A 16913-nucleotide genomic window follows, 5' to 3' on the forward strand; every position below is an offset into this window, starting at 1 on the left:
CCTGCACCCCAACCCGCTGCCCCAGACCTGAACCCCTCCCAGAGCCTGACCTGACACCCCGTCCTGCACCTCAACCCCCTGCTCCAGCCTGTAACCCTCTCCCACACCCTGAAGCCTCATTTCTGGCCCCACCCAGAGCCCAGAACCCCAGCTGGAGCCTTCACTTCCTTCCACATCTCAGCTGAATCACCCTCCCCCCACAGTGGCCGAAGGGGAAGTTGGCGGTTGCAACTGGGAAGGGAAGTCTGATCCGGGAGGGGCCCCATGGGGCTGTTCTGCCTGTGGGACCTGGTCCTAGTGCAGATGCCCCCCTACCCGGTTCAAGGCAGGTCCTGGTGCAGCAAAAGGAGATGGAACAAACCCCTGCCAGGCCGGGCGGGCCCTGGAGAGGGATTCTCTTGGCAGGTGAGAAAGGGGGACCCAGGTGTCCGGGACACAAATGCATCCAATAGACAACAGCAGAAACGAAGGTAAAGGGACTGTGGGTTGGGAGTGAGGGGCTCTGGCAGAGCTCGGGGGTGGAGGGAGAGCAGGGGGCTGCGGGTCGGGATTGAGGGTCAGATCGGACCGCAGATGGGGGGGTCCCATAGTGTTGTGATGCACAGACCCCGACCCATATCAGGGACCTTTCTTGCTCTTGCTGATTTCCTGCTCATCTCTGTCTGTCCCATCACTGTGGGATGGGGGCACCAGCCCCCTTGTGTCCCTCGCTCTGACCTGCCCTGTGTCCAGGGGTCTCAGACCTGGTGGGGGGGAGTTCATGGCTTTGAATCCCCCAGCAGCTTTGGGGACAGCCCCCGTCTCCACGGGGCCATCAGCAGAACCTGCCCTCTGCTCTGTGACTGGAGAGTGATAGCCTGTCACGGGGTCCCCGGGCGATGCTCTGGAGCTGCTCCCCACCAAGCCAGGCAGGACGCTGGGGAGCCTCCTCTCCCTCGGAGCAGACTGTCTGCAGGCAAGAAGCTCCCACGGCTTCACCTCCTGGGTCTGACCTTGGAGCATTCAGCATCCTCTGCCCCTCCGTGCGCTTCCCACAGCGAGTCCGCCCAGGCGGGGTTCTGCGGGGGGCAGAGGGTCCTGCACCCCCACTTTGCAGTCAGACGTGACTGTCACCCAGCCAGTAACACAGAGGTTTATTCGATGACAGGAACAGGGTCTAAAACAGAGCTTGTAGGTGCAGAGAACCGGACCCCTCGGCCGCGTCCATTCTGGGGGGCAGTGAGCCAGACCCCCACCTCTGCCCTCACTCCTCGTCCCCAGCCAGCTCCAGACTGACACCCCCTCCAGCCCCTTCTCTCTGGGCTTTGTCTTTTTCCTGGGCCAGGAGGCCACCTGACCTCTTTGTTCTCCAACACCTTTAGCATCACCTGGCAGCGAAGGGCCCCAACCATCAGTTGCCAGGAGCCAGAATATTGGCCATTTATGTGAACTGGCCCTTTGCTCTGCAACAATCTCACCCCCTAGAGACTTAAGAAATGCATAGGGGAAACTGAGGCACTCACACAGTATTCAGGGGAAACATTAAGAACAGTCCCACTTTGTCACACAGCCAGAGTTAGGTCCCTAGAGACCCGCACCACCCCATGGCATGGAGATGCTAGACACACACGTGTGCACAGGGACACAGGCAGATATGTTACACCAACACAGACATGACTGTCGCTTGGACACAGATACCCGCAGCGACACACTGTGTGCACATACAGACACACACTGTGCGGACACAGCTGTGCTCTCACACACTGATACACACAGCCACAGAGATACCGCTGTGCGCACACACAGAGCTAAACACACACACACCCCCACACCCTGCCCGGGCTGGGGTCCTTGGGGAAGGTGTTTGGAACGATGCTATCACCAGCTGACATCGCTGTCTGTGTCCCTGGTGCAGTCCCAGCCTGGGGCTCCCATTCCCCAGGGGCCCGGGGCAGGTTTCCCCAGTCGGGAGCCGAGCTCTGGAAGGCCGAACAGGGACCAGCCCAGGCAGGGCCATTCTTAGGATTTATGGGGCCCTGCGCAGTAGTATTAAACTGGTGCCCTGTGCCCACCGGCAGCCCGGGCTCACATGCGTATTTTAGATAAGTCGGGGGGGGCGGGAGTCTTTTGAAGGATTTGTTAGGAAAACTGTATGTCTGAAGAGCCAAGCGTTTAAGGCTAACGGTGAATACTCAGATTGTGCATCTAAAAATCTCCGCAAGGCTTTGTTAGAGATGTGATTTTATAATCTTCTGCAACACACGAAGGAAATCTCTTCAAAGCACATTTTAACCTCAGGTCACACAGAGTGACATGCGGCGTAACTATGACGGTGACACGCAGCTGGTTTTGTCAGTAAATTCAGAAGCTGTCAGTGTATCCCTGGGGGTCGGCAACCCCTGTGAAATGGCTTCGTCATCCCGCACTGGCTCTTTGGCAGTTTTACTGTTGTGCTGATGGGCCCAGCAGACTGGAGGCTTTTTCACTTTCAGTTCCTAGATCCCCTCGGAGGAACCTCACCAGGGGCAGCAGCCAGGGGTGGTGGGAGCCTGCGGGAAGGATCAGAGCAGGGATAGGAAGAGGCAGAGGATTGGACATTAAGACCTGGGGTGCCCTATGCAGCCCTGTAGGCTGCTTATGCTGAAGGACACCCCTGGGCCCAGGGTCTGCCCCATACCCCGCACTCTCTGGCCGGGTGTAGCCGGGCAGCTGGTCTGCCCTGGCCAGGCGTTCGCTGGTCCTGTCCCCCCAGGTCCCAACTGAGCCCCCGTGTCCCAACCTCTCGCTGCCCCACTGAGACTCTCCTTCCCCCGCAGCCTCCGTCCTGGGCTGCTGCCTCCAGCCAGTGCCGGCCCAGACCCCGACCCCGACCCCAGTGACCATCACCCCGGCGAGCCCCGCGCTGGGAGGGAACGTCAGCCTGGCCCCGCAGAATGTGGCACAGAACTTCACGTCCTGCAACTGGCACCGATCAACGACCGCTGATGAAACCAGCCGGATCCTCACCTACTTTCCACCTCCAAACCCCGTTCAGCACAACGGCCCGGCCCACACGGGGCGGGAGACAGCGGGGCCGGGCTGCGCCCTGCACATCGCGGGGTTAACGCTCAGTGACACCGGGAACTACACGGTGCAGGTACAGAGCCGGACTAGCCCCGGCCTCGGCACGGTGGTTCTGCGCGTCTATGGTAAGTGCCACCCCCGCAGCTGCGCTGATCCCGTCCGTGTCCCCCCGCCCCAGCGATGGGGCTCTGGGCGTCTCCCCCGGGAATGAGCCAGGCTGGTGAGGGACTGTCAGGGGCCTGGGGGGGGGTCTGGCCCCCCCAGGGCAGGGGTGTCCCTGACTCCTCCCTGTTTCCCCGGAGCTGCAGGCTGCACACCCGGGTGTGTACGACCAGTTGCGGAGATGAGGGTCCCCCCCGGTGCATGCTGGGAAGACCCCTGCATCATGGGGTGGGGGGGAGGTGTCTTTGCTGGGGCGGGGGGTGTCAGACCCACCTGCTCTTTTACAGCTGCTTTGCTCAGTTCACAAACCGCCCCCACGCCCATCGGCCTGGCGTTCCGGAGCCTACGTGGGAGGGGGGCTCATGATGTCACTGTGGGGCCCTTTGCACCAGGACTCCCCAGATCCAGCCCTCCCCCCACTCCCCGGCTGTCTGCATCAGGTGGGGGAGCCGGGCGTTGTTGGGGTCACACTCACTGGTCCCTGAAGGTGAAACTGGACCCAGAGCACCCAGTGGCGGGGGAGGGGGCTGGCCCCAGGGGGCTCAGTGGGGGGCATTGGGGGTTGACATCCAGCCTGGGGAGCTTGGCGGGGGGCAGGCGCTGGGACCAGCTGGCATCCAGCCATGGGGGGTCGCTGGCCCTGGTGGCTCGGGGGGGTACTGGGGGCTGACATCCAGCCCAGGAGGGGGTCAGCGCTTGTCCTGGGGACTGCAGGAGCGGGGCCAGGATGCCACTTCTGGAGCAGGAACCGGGCTGCCAGAGCCAGAGCCGGGGTTGGCATGTTCCCAGGGAGCTGGCTAACGCCTGGGCGCTGTGTGCGGGTCCTGACCCAGCCGACTGGTGAGGCCCAGCGGGCGCAGCTCATTGTGGGGATGAAGGGGGAGCTCTGCCCGTCAGCGTATCCCAGGCGTTGGTGGGCTTAGCTCTGGCTCTGGAACGGGGCGGCCCTCACACCCAGAGAGCGGCTGGGGCTGTCCCCTGACATCCAGCCACTCCCCGCAGTGACTCTGTCTGTTCCCAGAAATGCTGCCCAGGCCCACGGTGACACCGAACCAAACCCAGGTGCTTGAGAATGGGACCTTCACCCTCAGGTGTAACAGCTCCCCCAGTGCTGACACCGTGCTCTGGCTCCGGGACGGGGCGTCCCTCGCACCCAGCGAGCGGCTGGTGCTCTCCCCTGACAACCGGACCTCACGGTGCTGGGTGTCACATGGGGCGACGCCGGCGCCTACCAGTGCGAGGTTGGGAACCCCGTCAGCACCAACCGCAGCGAGCCCAGCACCGTGACAGTGGCCTGTGAGTAACTGCAGCCCCGGCCCCTCTGGCCCTGCCGGCATCGCCCAGCCACGGAGATGCGGCTGCCTCTGGGGGGCAGTGGCTGTGTATACAGGGATCCCACTGCTTGTCCCAGAGCCCCCAAGTGGCGCTAGTGCCTGTGCAGGGGGAGTGGGGGCTCAGGAGGGGGCGCTCTCCCTCTGTGGCCCCAGAGCAGCACTAGGGGCCCTGGGCTGCAGGGAGCGGGGTGGGGGGATTGTGTCTCAACCATCTGATACAACACTCCCCCCCCCCCCGCCCACGTCTCTCCGCCAGATGCCCCTCGTCCAGGTCTCTCTACTGGGGCCGTTGCCGGGATCACGATCGGGTCACTGGCCGGGGCGGTGCTGGTCACAGCTGGGGTCTGTTTCCTCTGTGAGTAACAGCCCCTCGCCTCCCCCCACCCCCCATCGGAGAGCCAGGACTCCTGGGTTCTATTCCTAGCTCCAGGAGGGGAAGGTGGTCTGGTGGGTTAGAGCGGGGGGGCCGGGAGCCAGCACCCTAATTCCAGCACCTTTGATGACCCCCCCCTCAGGTTCAGGCCACCAGAGCAAGACCCCCAGGTGGAGTGAGACGACCTCCCCAGAGTATGAGAACCTGCCCCCTGCAGCCTGGGCGAGCCCAGCAGTGAGTGACAGGTGATCACGTCTCCTGCTGTCCCAGCCCTGGGATCCCCCCTTCCCAGACCTTGGCTGGGGTGTCACAGCTCTGCAGGCCCGATGCCCTCAACCGGCGCTGGGACATTCCCTGGGGACCCCGTCAGCCTGTCAACCCTCCTTGGGGTCCTGCTATCCCCGGGGTCAGCCCCTCGGCTTTCCCGGGGCCGACTCTCAGAGCCTGCAGCCCCTGGGGTCATGCCGCGAGCCCCCCAGCGAGTCCTGTGGGTAGGACACAGTGGTGCTGGAACAGTTTTTGGAGTGAGGGTGCTGAGCTGTATCCCCCTCACCCCATCCGTGCCCCTCGCCACCCCCTGGAGCTGGGGTTGGGAGCAGAGCTGTGGCTTGGGGAGTGGGGGGGGGGGGGATGCAGACAGGTGTGAGGCGGCAGAGATTGGGGCCACAGCCGGGGGGCTGCAAAGCCCCAGGCATGGGGCTGCCAGCTGGGACCTGGCATGCGGGGCTGGTGGCTGAGTGGGACCTGGGGCCGGCGGCTGAGTGGGACCCGGGGCCGGCAGCAGAGCCCCCAGGCAGCAGCAGGGCCAGTAGCCGGGACACAGGACGGCAGGGGCACAGCGCAGCAGGGGGTGGCGCCAGTGGCCAGGACGCTGGGCGTAAAGTCTGGTGGTGCTGCAGCAGCTCCTGCATCCCCACTTCCTGCCCCTATGGTCGGACACCTCGGGGAGACTCTCACCCCCAACGGGAGCCGCCCCCCGACTCTGCAGTGACTCAGCCAGTGGGCGAACGCAGGGGGGTTATTGGGGTCCAGTCCAAGCATCGAACGTCCTGAATTAGCATCGAGAACGGAGAGTTACAGCCTGGGCCCCTGGGGTCAGGCTGGAGCCCAGAGCCCCCCAACCCCTCTGCAGTCCCAGGCCTGCTGCCTCCTGCTTCCAGCAGCCGCCACTTAACGACCCCCTGGCCCCTCCCCCACTAGGAGGGCTGGGGCAATGGGAGGGGCCGTTGTCTTCTGGGGCTCTCCGTGGGCCCAGGCCCCAGGCTGCCTGGCATGTGGGGCAGGCTGGTCTCTGCAAGGAGAAAAGAACCCTTCCCCCACCTCGTTAACCAGGCATCACCTAGGGGAACCTAAGGCAGACCTAATAGTCATCCAAAATGTTACGAGAAATTCCTGCTCTGTCACATGGGGCCCTCACTCCCGCCCTGCAGCCCCCACTAGCCCAGCCCTGGGCTCCCCCCAGCTCTGCCGGTGCCCCTCACTCCCGACCCCCAGCCCCCACTAGCCCAGCCCTGAGCTCCCTCCAGCTCTGCCGGTGCCCCTCACTCCCGACCCGCAGCCCCCTGCTAGCCCAGCCTGCGCTCCCCTAGCCCTTTCGGTGCCCCTCACTCCCGACCCGCAGCCCCCTGCTAGCCCATCCCTGAGCTCCCCCCAGCTCTGCCGGTGCCCCTCACTCCCGACCCGCAGCCCCTGCTAGCCCGGCCCTGGGCCCCCCCAGCTCTGCCGGTGCCCCTCAACTGCTCCCGACCCGCAGCCCCTGCTAGCCCCGGCCCTGGACCCCCAAAGCTCTGCCAGTGCCCCTCACTCCCGACCTGCAGCCCCTGCTAGCCCGGCCCTGGGCTCCCCCCAGCTCTGCGGTGCCCTCACTCCCAAGCCCCCAGCAGCCCACCCTGCTCCCCCGCTCTCCAGTTGGCCCCTCACTCTAGGGAGAACCCTCAGCCCCTGCCAGGGCCCAGCCCTGCCCCCCACCAGCTCGCTGCGGTGCCCCTCACTCCCATGCACCCATGCGCCCAGCCCTGCTAGCTCTAAAAGCCCTTCAGGCTCCCCCGCATCCTCTGCCAGTGCCCCTCCACTCCGTGACACTCCAGCGAGCCCCTGCTAGCCCGGCCCTGCCCCCCCCAGCTCTGCCGGTGCCCCTCACTCCCGACCAACGCAGCCCTCTGCTAGCCCAGCCCTGCCCCCAGCTCTGCCCGGTGCCCCTCACTCCCAACCCGCAGCCCCTGCTAGCCCCAGCCCTGGCCTCCCAGCTCTGCTGGTGCCCCTCACTCCCGACCGCAGCCCCTGCTAGCTCAGCCCTAGCCCTCCCCGCAGCTCTGCCGGTGCCCCTCACTCCCGACCCGCACTGCTAGCCCGGCCCTGGGCTCCCCCCGGCTCTGCCGGTGCCCCTCACTCCCGACCCGCAGCCCCTGCTAGCCCGGCCCTGGGCTCCCCCCAGCTCTGCCAGTGCCCCTCACTCCTGACCCGCAGCCCTCTCCCTTTTCCACTCTCTCTCCGTGGGGATCAGGAATGTCCCAGTTTCCTGGGGCTCATCAGTTCCCCTCCCCCCTGGGCTCGGCTTAGGGCATCTCTCAGGCCCAGTGACCCACCTGCCTCATTCTCTTCCGCAGGCCCCGCCTGGGAGCCCCCCTGACGCCAGCCCCACGTATGAGGTAGGTGCCAGCCCAGGAGGTCTGAACTTGATGTGGGGAGAGGGGAGCTGCCCCCCATACAGGCCCTGTGGGAGGGAGGGGGCCCCGTGTTAGAGGGAGGCTATAGGGTACCAGGGGAAGGAACGTGGGGAGAGGGGCCCCCAGAGCTGTTGGGGTCTGGGGGGGGCCTCCATGGGGGAAGGGTCCCCAGCTCCCCCGTTAACATTCTCTGACCCCTCCCCATTCCCCCAGATGCTGCAGCCCGGACAGCGGGATGTGTATGACCAGCTGCGGAGATGAGCCCCCCCAGTGCCCTGGTGCATGCTGGGAAGGCCCCTGTATTGTGGGGAGGGGTCTCTGCTGTGGGTGGGGGTGTCACACCCACCTGCTCTTTTACAGCCATTTTACGAAGTTCACTAACCCCCCCCTGCCCTTGGGGGGTCACTAGTCCTGGGGGGCTCTGGGACAGGCTGGCATCCAGCCTGGGGCCCCCTCTTAGCCTTTGGGCCCAGCCAGGGGCCAAGGAAGCGGCCGGAGGAGAGACACGCTGGGATCCCGCTGCAGGGAGGTGGGGGCTCCCTGAGGTCTCTCTCCAGGGGGCCCCTGGCTGACCCCAAAGCGGTTGCAGTGTCACAGGAACCCAGCACAGCCCTGGCCATGTGCCCCCATTGAGGGGGGCTGAGCGCAGCCGTGGGGTCTGGGACCACAGGAGACGGGAGCGAGCCAGGGGCTCTGCTGTCAGTGAGCCAGGCCGGATGGGACCAGCCCCTCAGTCTGAGCTCCTGTGTCCCACCAGCCCCCACTAGCTCCACCCAGCGCCTGAAGTCAGAGCAAAGTGTCCCTGCACCTGGAGCCCAGCCTGTTCTGTGCCACGGGCGGGGCCTGGAGGGACCAGGTGCCTCAGGGCGGGGGATGGAGAGACAGAGACCCCCGGCCAGTGACCCGCCCCACGCTGCAGAGGGAGGGGAATCCCCCACGGGCCCTGCCAGTCTGAGCAGGGGGGGGGAAAACCTTCCTGAGACCAGACGTGGTGACCAGCTGGACACTCGGCATGTGAGCAAGGACCATTTTACCTGTAAAGGGCTAACAAAGGGAACCAAACACCTGACCAGAGGACCAATCAGGAAACCGGATTTTTCAAAGTGAGGGTGGGAACCTCTGGAGGTTTTTGGCTTTGTTCTCTGTCTTTTTGTTTTCCTCGGCTGTGAGTAAACAAGCTTTTCTTCTATCTCCAATCTTCTGTCTACCCTGCTACTACCAAGTTGTGAGTACAAAGGTAGCAAAGCAATAGGCTGTTATATGCTTTGTTTTGTATTTACATGTGTGCTGTGCTGGACTGGTTTAAATTGGCTATTTTTTAAAAAGAAGAGAGATGGACGCTAAGTCAGATGAGAAGGAGAAGCTATAAGTGCCCGCACTGAGCCCAGCCTTCCGTGCCACGGCGGGCTGGAGGGACCCAGGGCCTCGGGCAGGATGGCGTGACAGAGACCCCTGGCCAGTAAGCCACCCCACGCGCAGCAGGAGGGGAAATTCCTCCCACCGGGCCCTGCCATTGACGGGGGGAGGAAACATCCTGAGCCAGATGTGCGACCAGCATCTGGACACTCGGCATGTGCGACAAGGACCAAGCGAACCCAAGCACCCTGAGAGAGAGAGAGACGCTCGGTGCACGCAGAACCCAGGACCCCGCCGGTGCCCGACCCCAAGCCAGGCCACCCCATGCTCTCGCAGAAGGAGAATAAAAAACTCCCAGAATATGTGTTCTGATGTCCTCCCAGCCTGACAACCCGACAAAGCAGAGCCATACATACCTGCAACCCGGAGCACATGACGAGCCGCCCCATCAACAAGACCCCTGTCAGTATGTCCAGCTCTCTGTAAACAATTACAGCCCTCTCTCCCTCTAAATGGTAAACCATAAGTGTCCAGCTGGCTGTACACCCAGGTCCTTGCTGAACTAATCCTCTCTGGGGGGCTCAGCCTGTACCCAGCGCACTTTGAATCCTGCCGTTTACATACAGCAGGGGGCGGGGGGGGGCTGGCGGCGCGCGACGACCTCACTGCGGGGCTCGCGCTGGCAAGCGAGATCAGACCCAAGCTGGTAAAAGCTTTGGGGGAGTTTCATGGTTAAGCCCAACAGATTTTGGAACGCTAAGGTCCAGATGTTGGGAAGGAGAACTTATAGACAAAAGTATGTCCCTGACACGGCTGCGAGCCCAGCCTGTTCTCGCTCGCCAGCACATCGGCCGCGCGTGGCCTGGAGCGGACCCAGGTGCCTCAGGCAGGGGAAGGAGTTGACAGAGACCCCCTGGCCAGTGACCCACCCCATCCGCTGCAGTGACATGGAGAGGGAATCCCCCACGGGCCCCTGCCAGTTCTAGACGGGGGGGAGGAAACCTTCCGACTGGCCAGAAGATGTGCCGACCCAGCTGGGACACTCGGCAATGTGAGCACAGGGGACAGCAAACCTTCAGCACACCTGAGAGAGAGAGACGCGTCGGTAGACTCACCCCGGTTGCCACGTCACGCGCCCCAGGCCACCCCGGGCCTGGTGCCCAGCACCGCACGGCAGGCCACCTCCATGCTTCGGCAGAGGCAGGAGATAAAAACCTCCCACGAATTTGCTTCACACTGTGTTCTCGTGTCCGTCCCTGCCTGACAGAAGACCCTGAAGCATGAGCATTAGCCATCACTGACCCGCCGAGCTGCTGAGCGCCGGCCCCATCACAAGCCCCCCTGTCAGTTTTGTCCAGCCTCTCTGGTACCTAATTATGCCCTCTCCCCTCTAAGGTAGTTAGAAACATCTGAGTTCAGCTGGTACGTCTGACCGCAGGGTCCCTTTGGCTGAGGTTGTTTGGCTTGACCATCCTCCCCCCCCCCCCGTGTCCTCCTGGGTAAGGGTCCCGGCCCCCCTGCAGTGCCACTGCCCCCAGATTTGTATCACCAGCAAATGTCGGGTGCCCCCGTCCACTTTGTGCGCCATGGTCCTTAATAAACTAGTGACAGAGCCTGGTCCCCAGACTGAGCCGCATGGACTCCTGTAGCAACCTTCTTCCTGGCCAGCGGGTCTCTGCTCAGCACCTCCCACGGCCTTCGCCTCTCGCCGGCTCCTGAGCCAGCGCACACAGCGTGGGAGGGTCCCCAGCACCCCGTAGGCAGCTCCTAACCCAGTGCACGCAGTGTTGGGGGGTCCCCAGCGCCCCGTCGCTGGCTCCTGACCCAGCGCACGCAGCGTGTGTGGGGGGTTCTCCAGTGCCCCGTCGCTGGCTCCTGACCCAGCGCACGCAGCCTGATGCCCCGTCGCAGTCTCCTGAGCCAGCGCATGCAGCGTGGGGGGTCCCCAGTGCCCCCTCGGCAGCTCCTGACCCAGCGCACGCAGCGTGGGGGGGTCCCCAGTGCCCCCTCGGCAGCTCCTGACCAAGCACACACAGTGTGGGGGGGTCCCCAGGGCCCTGTCGGCAGCTCCTAACCCAGCGCACGCAGCGTGGGCAGGTCCCCAGCTCCCTGACAGCAGCGGGAAATTCCCCACGGGGCTCTGTGGCAGACTCTTTACTGAACTCTGAGTGTGTGAGCTCCACGGCTCGTCCCTTCGCCGACCAGTCAGTTATTGGCCCAAAGCAGAACCCGGGTGAGTCTGGGCGTCCGCGTCATGTTACAGCCCCGTTCCCAGGTACCACCAGGACTGCGATTACTCTGCTGTACATGGTGCTGAGGCAGCCCGGCCACTCGATACCGGCCAGAGCCCAATTTCCCCTTTCTGCGCTGGGAGCGTGTGTTCTGGGACCTCCGACTTGGCAAGTTCCCAGGGCCCAACGCCAGCCTGGGGTGTGTCCCCCCGGCTGTGACAGGCGTTGTGGGAGTGCGACTAGAGAGCCTGGGCCATGCTGGGAGGCCTCACAGATCACCCTGAAACAGAGGGTTTAGGCGGAGAGAGCTGGGGCGCGGGGGTGGGGGCGCAGGGAGGGCTGCCTGCAGCAAGTAAGGAGGGGCAGGATTGGAATGGAAAAGGGGGGGCTGGGGGCCCAGAGCCCCACCGCTTGGGGAGGTCACCCCTCTCAGGTGCTGGGGTACCTGGGTTGCCCCACAGTGTCTGAGTTTGGGGGAAGGTTGCCTCCGTGACCTAGCGGGGTTCTTCCCAAGGGGGACACACCCAGACCCCCATCGCTGGGGCGGGGATTGGGAAGGGGCAGGGCCCAGGGTCAGCACAGCTCCCGAGGTGACGCTTACCAGAGCCGCACAGAACCACCACGATGAGGACACGGCTAGTCGGGCTCCGTGTGCTCGGCGGGGTGGTGGTCACTGCGGTCTGGGCCAGGGCCAGCTGGAGGCAGGAGCCCAGAACAGAGGCTGCGGGGGGAGACCAGAGAGACTGATACTAACTGGTGCCCCTCACTCCCGACCTGCTGTCACAGCGTGTGGGGGAGTCCGGCCCTGCACCCCTCTTCCTGGAACCCACAGTGACCTTGAGCCAGCCAGTAAAACAGAAGGTTTATGACAATCAGGAACGCAGTTATCAGCAGTAAGCTTTGCAGGCAACAGTCAGGACCCCTCCACCGAGTCCTCTGAGGTTCAGGTGCTTGGGATCAACCAGCTAGGATCCCCTGACTTCAACCCCACAGCCCCAAACCCAAACGCAAACTCCTTCCCTCACGCCGGCCTCCTTTTGTTCTCTACCAGGCAAAGGTGTTGACCTCCCCCACCCCCATTACCTACTCAGGTACCAGCCCGGATCTGCACCCCTAAAGTCCCCCTGCATCTACCATATCACACAAGCACCCTAACCCACACACGCTCCCCCTTTCGAACTGAGAACTGAGCGGGGTCCCTCTGCCAAGACATGGGAAGTTCGGGCCCCCTCCGGGACAACGCGCCGTATCAGCAGTGGCAACTTTCCTCACATGACGCACTCATGTCATATATGTCCTGCCAAGGAAGCAGCTCCAACCTCAGAGCTTGGCGTGGACTGTCATCTAGGTCGACCAGTCAGGGCGAGTAGTATGATTCGAGTGTACCAGTGAGTTCGCCCAAAGAGAAAGATGAGGCATCTATATGCTTTTTAAGGCCACACCATGTTCACCAGGGCATTCTCCTTCTCAGAAGCCGCGTTAGTTTTGCTCCTGGGGTAGCAGATTCTTGCTCAGGTAACGGTATGCGTCATCTCTCCTTTTCATCATCTCCTGCCGCTTACCTTTATCCCCTACCTGCAGACCCCTCTCTCTTCGATTTGCATGTATTCCCATATTATCAACAAAGGCCCTGTTTGCCGGAGACACTCGGAGTCCCATGATGCCACCGGTCCCATCAGGGATTTGCCCATTGCTCTTGCTGCAGTGGGACCGCCCTGGGTCGTTGCGGAGGCTTGATACTGGGCATGAGGAGAGAGTGGAGAGGGGGAGCTGGGTGTTCCCTCCGCCCTTCAGTGCTCTCGAGGACAGGCGAGAGACTACGAAACAAAACAAGCTGATCACACGCAACCCTCATGCAAAGCAGGATCTGGTAGAAAATGGCAGCATCTGATCGGTCCACGCTGGGGGCGCAGCCTCGGGGGAGCCCAGGGATGAACCACCTGGGGCAGGAACAATTGGACCTGCCCTGCCAGCCAAACCCTGGCTCCCCCCAGCCTGCAAGTGCCTCATCCTGACCACAGACCCATGTGTGATGCAGTAGGGCTTCTGGTGGGGAATTCGGAAGAGCAGGGGAGGGACTTTAGGGATGACGATACGGGCCTGTAACCTGCTAGAAGGTAAGGAGGGGAAAGGCAACACCTTGGACTGGGACGGGGACAAAGGAGGTGGCGGCAGGAGGAAGTAGTTCAGTTTGGGTGGAGGCGTGGGTGGAATTCAGGGATACGTAGCGGGGATCCAAGCACCCTGAAACCCAAGCGACCATTAAGGGGTCCTGACTGTGCCTACCAGCCTGCTGTAACCTGCGTTCCTGGTCCACAATAAACCATTCTGTTTAACTGGCTGGCTGAGGGTCCATGGAGCCCAGAAAGGTCAGAGGCCGGACTCCCCCACGCTCCGTGACACCCTGCTAGCCTGTCCCCACGCCCCACCCCCAGTTCTGCCGGTGCCCCTCACTCCTGACCTGCAGCCCCTCTACTTTCATTTGAAATGGTGCCTGTTGGAGGCCTTTCTGTCCCGGACACCTGGGTCCCACGTTCTCCCCCTCTGACCTGCCAGGAGCATCCCTGTCCAAGGGCTGCCCAGTCTGTGGAGGATTTGCCCCATCGCCCATCACTGCTGTGGGACCCGCTGGGAGCTGCCGGGACAGCAGAGATGCCTGGTTCCCAGCTGGGGGCAAAGGGCAGAGATGAAGGGCGTGGAGCTGGCACGAAGCACCTCCCTTGCCCAGCCCAGCACAGGGGGTGTGGCCCCTTTGGCACCGTGCCCCCCCATTTCTCAACAGCTCTGCCTGCCTCCACTGCTGGGGGGGAGATGTGACTCATCTTCTCCCCAGCTCACATGGAGGGGGCATAAATCTCACATGGGGGGGGCCACCCTGGGATGTGAACCTGATATGGACTCTCCAGGGCAACTGCTCCCATCCCCAGGGATGGGGCTGGTCCTGGAAGGTGCAGGGGAAGGGTTCACACTGGTGGGGGAATTGTCCCTGGGGGGTTAATGCCTGGCACAGGATAGACCCCCCAGCCCCTGGGGATCTGCACCCCCTCCGGGTCCCCCCAGGCACCCTGCAGTAGGGGGAGTGTTGATGGAGGAACCATCCCTGGAGACCCCCAAGGAGCGGGGGCAGAGAGAGACACCCCCTGGGGAGGAGGGGCAGAGAGTGACACCCTCGGGGTGGGAGAGAAAGAGACCCCCCCCTTGGGGAGTGGGGCAGAAACACCTCCGAGGGGAGAGAGAAAGATACACCCCCGGGGAGGGGCAGAGCACAGACAGACAGGGATCTGGGACAGCTGGGAGGTAAAGTCACCCCAGGTCCCTCCAGCCGGGATAGGACAGACCTGCTCCAGGGTGGGGCGAGGTGCAGGACACAGAGAATAAGGCACCTGTGCCCAGGCAGATGCACAGAGGTGGGGGCAAGGGAAACAGCCTCCCCCTGCAACCTGGGGTATGTGTGTGTCACACAGAGCAGGGCTCATCCCCTGCAGCAGGGGCACAGGGACCCCCCACACACACCCTGGCTCCCTGGACCCTTCGGTTCGTTGCTCGGGGAGTTCACCCCCATGCTGTATGTGGGGACAGGGCAGCTCACACACCCCCAGCACCTTCGGGACCCCATCTTGCCCCCCGCCCCGATTGGGTATGGAAGAATTGGGGGAGGGGGGAGTCCCAAATCCCAAGTCAATGTGTGTGTCCCCCCCAATAGCCAGAGTGGCTCAGCAGATCCCAAGATCTCACCCCGCAGCTCGGACCAGTGCTGGGGATTCAGCTCCACATGTCCCGGGTCCCCCCGACGTGCTGTGATTTGTCCCTGAGTGCGGGGAGTCCCTGCATTCCCTGCCCCCCCTCCCAGTGTGGTGAGAGTTGGGACTAGGGTGAGCAGGCGGCCAGTGGCCAGAGGCTGGATGGAGCCAGTGTTCTGGACGCTGCTGCCATGCGGGAACCTGCCAAACCTGCAGAGATTGTCCATGGATTATCAGCTGGTATCCCCCCCATCACAGGTTCTCGCAGCCTCCAGCCGGTGCTGGCCCAGCCCCCGACACCCAGAACCCCAGGCTGGAGGGGACACGGCCCCCTGGCCCAGCCCCCTTGGGCTGCAGCCGATACCACTCAGCGACCGCTGCTGAAAACAGGAGCCTCAGTTACTCCCCCTTGTAAGTCACCCTGCTCAGACCCATGGCCCCTGTGCATTGCAGGATTAATGCGCTCCGACCAGGCCCCCTTCTGCCCCGGACGGATCAGCCTGTCTATGGTGGGTGCCTTCCCCGCCCCACTGCCCCATTGTTCTCATGCCTGCCCTGGGGCCCATTCTGCCAGGCGCTGCACACGGGACAGAGCCTGCACCGAGAAGCTATGGGGGACGGGGGAGGGGGGGGGGGAATCCAGGACGCCAGGTCCCCTCCCACAGAAACGTCGGTGAGTGCTGATGCCAATGCCCCAGTGTGACACTAGGGGGCGCTGGGCTGCAAGAAACGGGGGCACAGAGAGAACCCAGGAGTCCTGGCTCCCAGCCCTCCCCAGCTGTAACCCACTGGATAGATGCCTGCAAGTCACCAGGGCCTGATGAAATGCATCCTGGAATAGTCAAGGAGCTGACTGAGGAGATATCTGAGCCATTAGCAAAGTCCTGGGAGACGGGAGAGACTCCACAGGACTGGAAAAGGGCAAATCTAGTGCTCATTTATAACAAGGGGAATAAGGACAACCCGGGGAGTTACAGACCACTCAGCTTAACTTCTGCACCCGGAAAGATAATGGAGCAAATAATGAAGCAATCAATTTGCAAACACCTAGAAGATAATAAGGTGATAAGCAACAGTCAGGATGGATTTGTCCAGAACAAATCATGCCAAACCAACCTGAGAGCTTTCCTTGACAGGGTACCAAGCCTTGTGGCTCGGGAAGAAGCGGTGCATGTGGTGTATCTGGACTCTGTCCCACATGACCTTCTCCTAAACAAACTAGGGAAATGCAACCTAGACGGAACTACTATAAGGTGGGTGCAAAACTGGTTGGAAAACTGTTTGCAGAGAGTAGTTATCAGTGGTTCACAGTTGTGCTGGAAGGACGTAACGCGTGGGGTCCCTCAGGGACTGGTTCTGGGTCCAGTTCTGTTCAATATCCTCATCAATGATTTAGCCAAGGGCATAGAGAATACAGTACACTTATAACGTTTGTGGATGATACCAAGCTGGGTGGGAGGGGTTGCAAGTGGATTAAAATTCAAAATGATCTAGACAAAGTGGAGAAATGGTCTGAAGTCAATAGGATAAAATTCAAGAAGGACAAATGCAAAGTGCTCCACGTAGGAAGGAACAACCAGTTGCACATGTACAAAATGGGAAATGACTGTTCAGGAAGGAGCACTGCAGAGAGGGACCCGGGGGTCATAGTGGATCACAAACTAAAGATGAGTCAACAGTGTAACGCTCTTGCAAAAAAAGCCAACGTCATTCTGGGATGTATCAGCAGGAGTGTTGTAAGCAAGACACAAGCAGTGATTCTTTCACTCTCCTCTGCGCTGATTAGGCCTCATCTGGAGTATCATGTCCAGTTCTGGGCCCCACATTTCAGGAAGGATGTGGACAAATTGGAGAAAGTCCAGAGAAGAGCAACAAAAATGATGAAAGGTCTAGAAAACATGAGCTATGAGGGGAGGTTGAAAAAATTGGGCTTGTTTAGTCTGGAGAAGAGAAGACTGAGAGGGGACATGATCACAGTTTTCAAATATGTAAAAGTTTGTTACAAGGAG

The 16913-nt window shown here is 62.1% G+C and overlaps 1 protein-coding gene across 1 annotated transcript; it reads left to right on the top strand.

Moving 5' to 3' along the window:
- Window positions 1-350: 350 nt before the first annotated feature.
- Window positions 351-7838, top strand: LOC116823907 (cell adhesion molecule CEACAM21-like). The gene is made up of 6 exons (XM_032778835.1): window positions 351-405; window positions 2796-3167; window positions 4795-4893; window positions 5054-5145; window positions 7518-7559; window positions 7791-7838. Exons 1-6 carry the CDS (start codon window positions 351-353, stop codon window positions 7836-7838), a joined length of 708 nt encoding a protein of 235 aa, XP_032634726.1.
- Window positions 7839-16913: the final 9075 nt, after the last annotated feature.

Source organism: Chelonoidis abingdonii, chromosome 11 (genome assembly GCF_003597395.2).
Source record: "Chelonoidis abingdonii isolate Lonesome George chromosome 11, CheloAbing_2.0, whole genome shotgun sequence".
Lineage (NCBI taxonomy): Eukaryota > Metazoa > Chordata > Testudines > Testudinidae > Chelonoidis > Chelonoidis abingdonii.

Excerpts from the sequence above, each read along its gene's own strand:
- LOC116823907 (XM_032778835.1), top strand. The coding sequence starts at position 351 with ATGGAACAAACCCCTGCCAGGCCGGGCGGGCCCTGGAGAGGGATTCTC. Across the intron at positions 406-2,795 it reads GAGAGGGATTCTCTTGGCAG|CCTCCGTCCTGGGCTGCTGC; the intron begins GTGAGAAAGGGG and ends CTTCCCCCGCAG. Across the intron at positions 5,146-7,517 it reads CAGCCTGGGCGAGCCCAGCA|GCCCCGCCTGGGAGCCCCCC; the intron begins GTGAGTGACAGG and ends TCTCTTCCGCAG.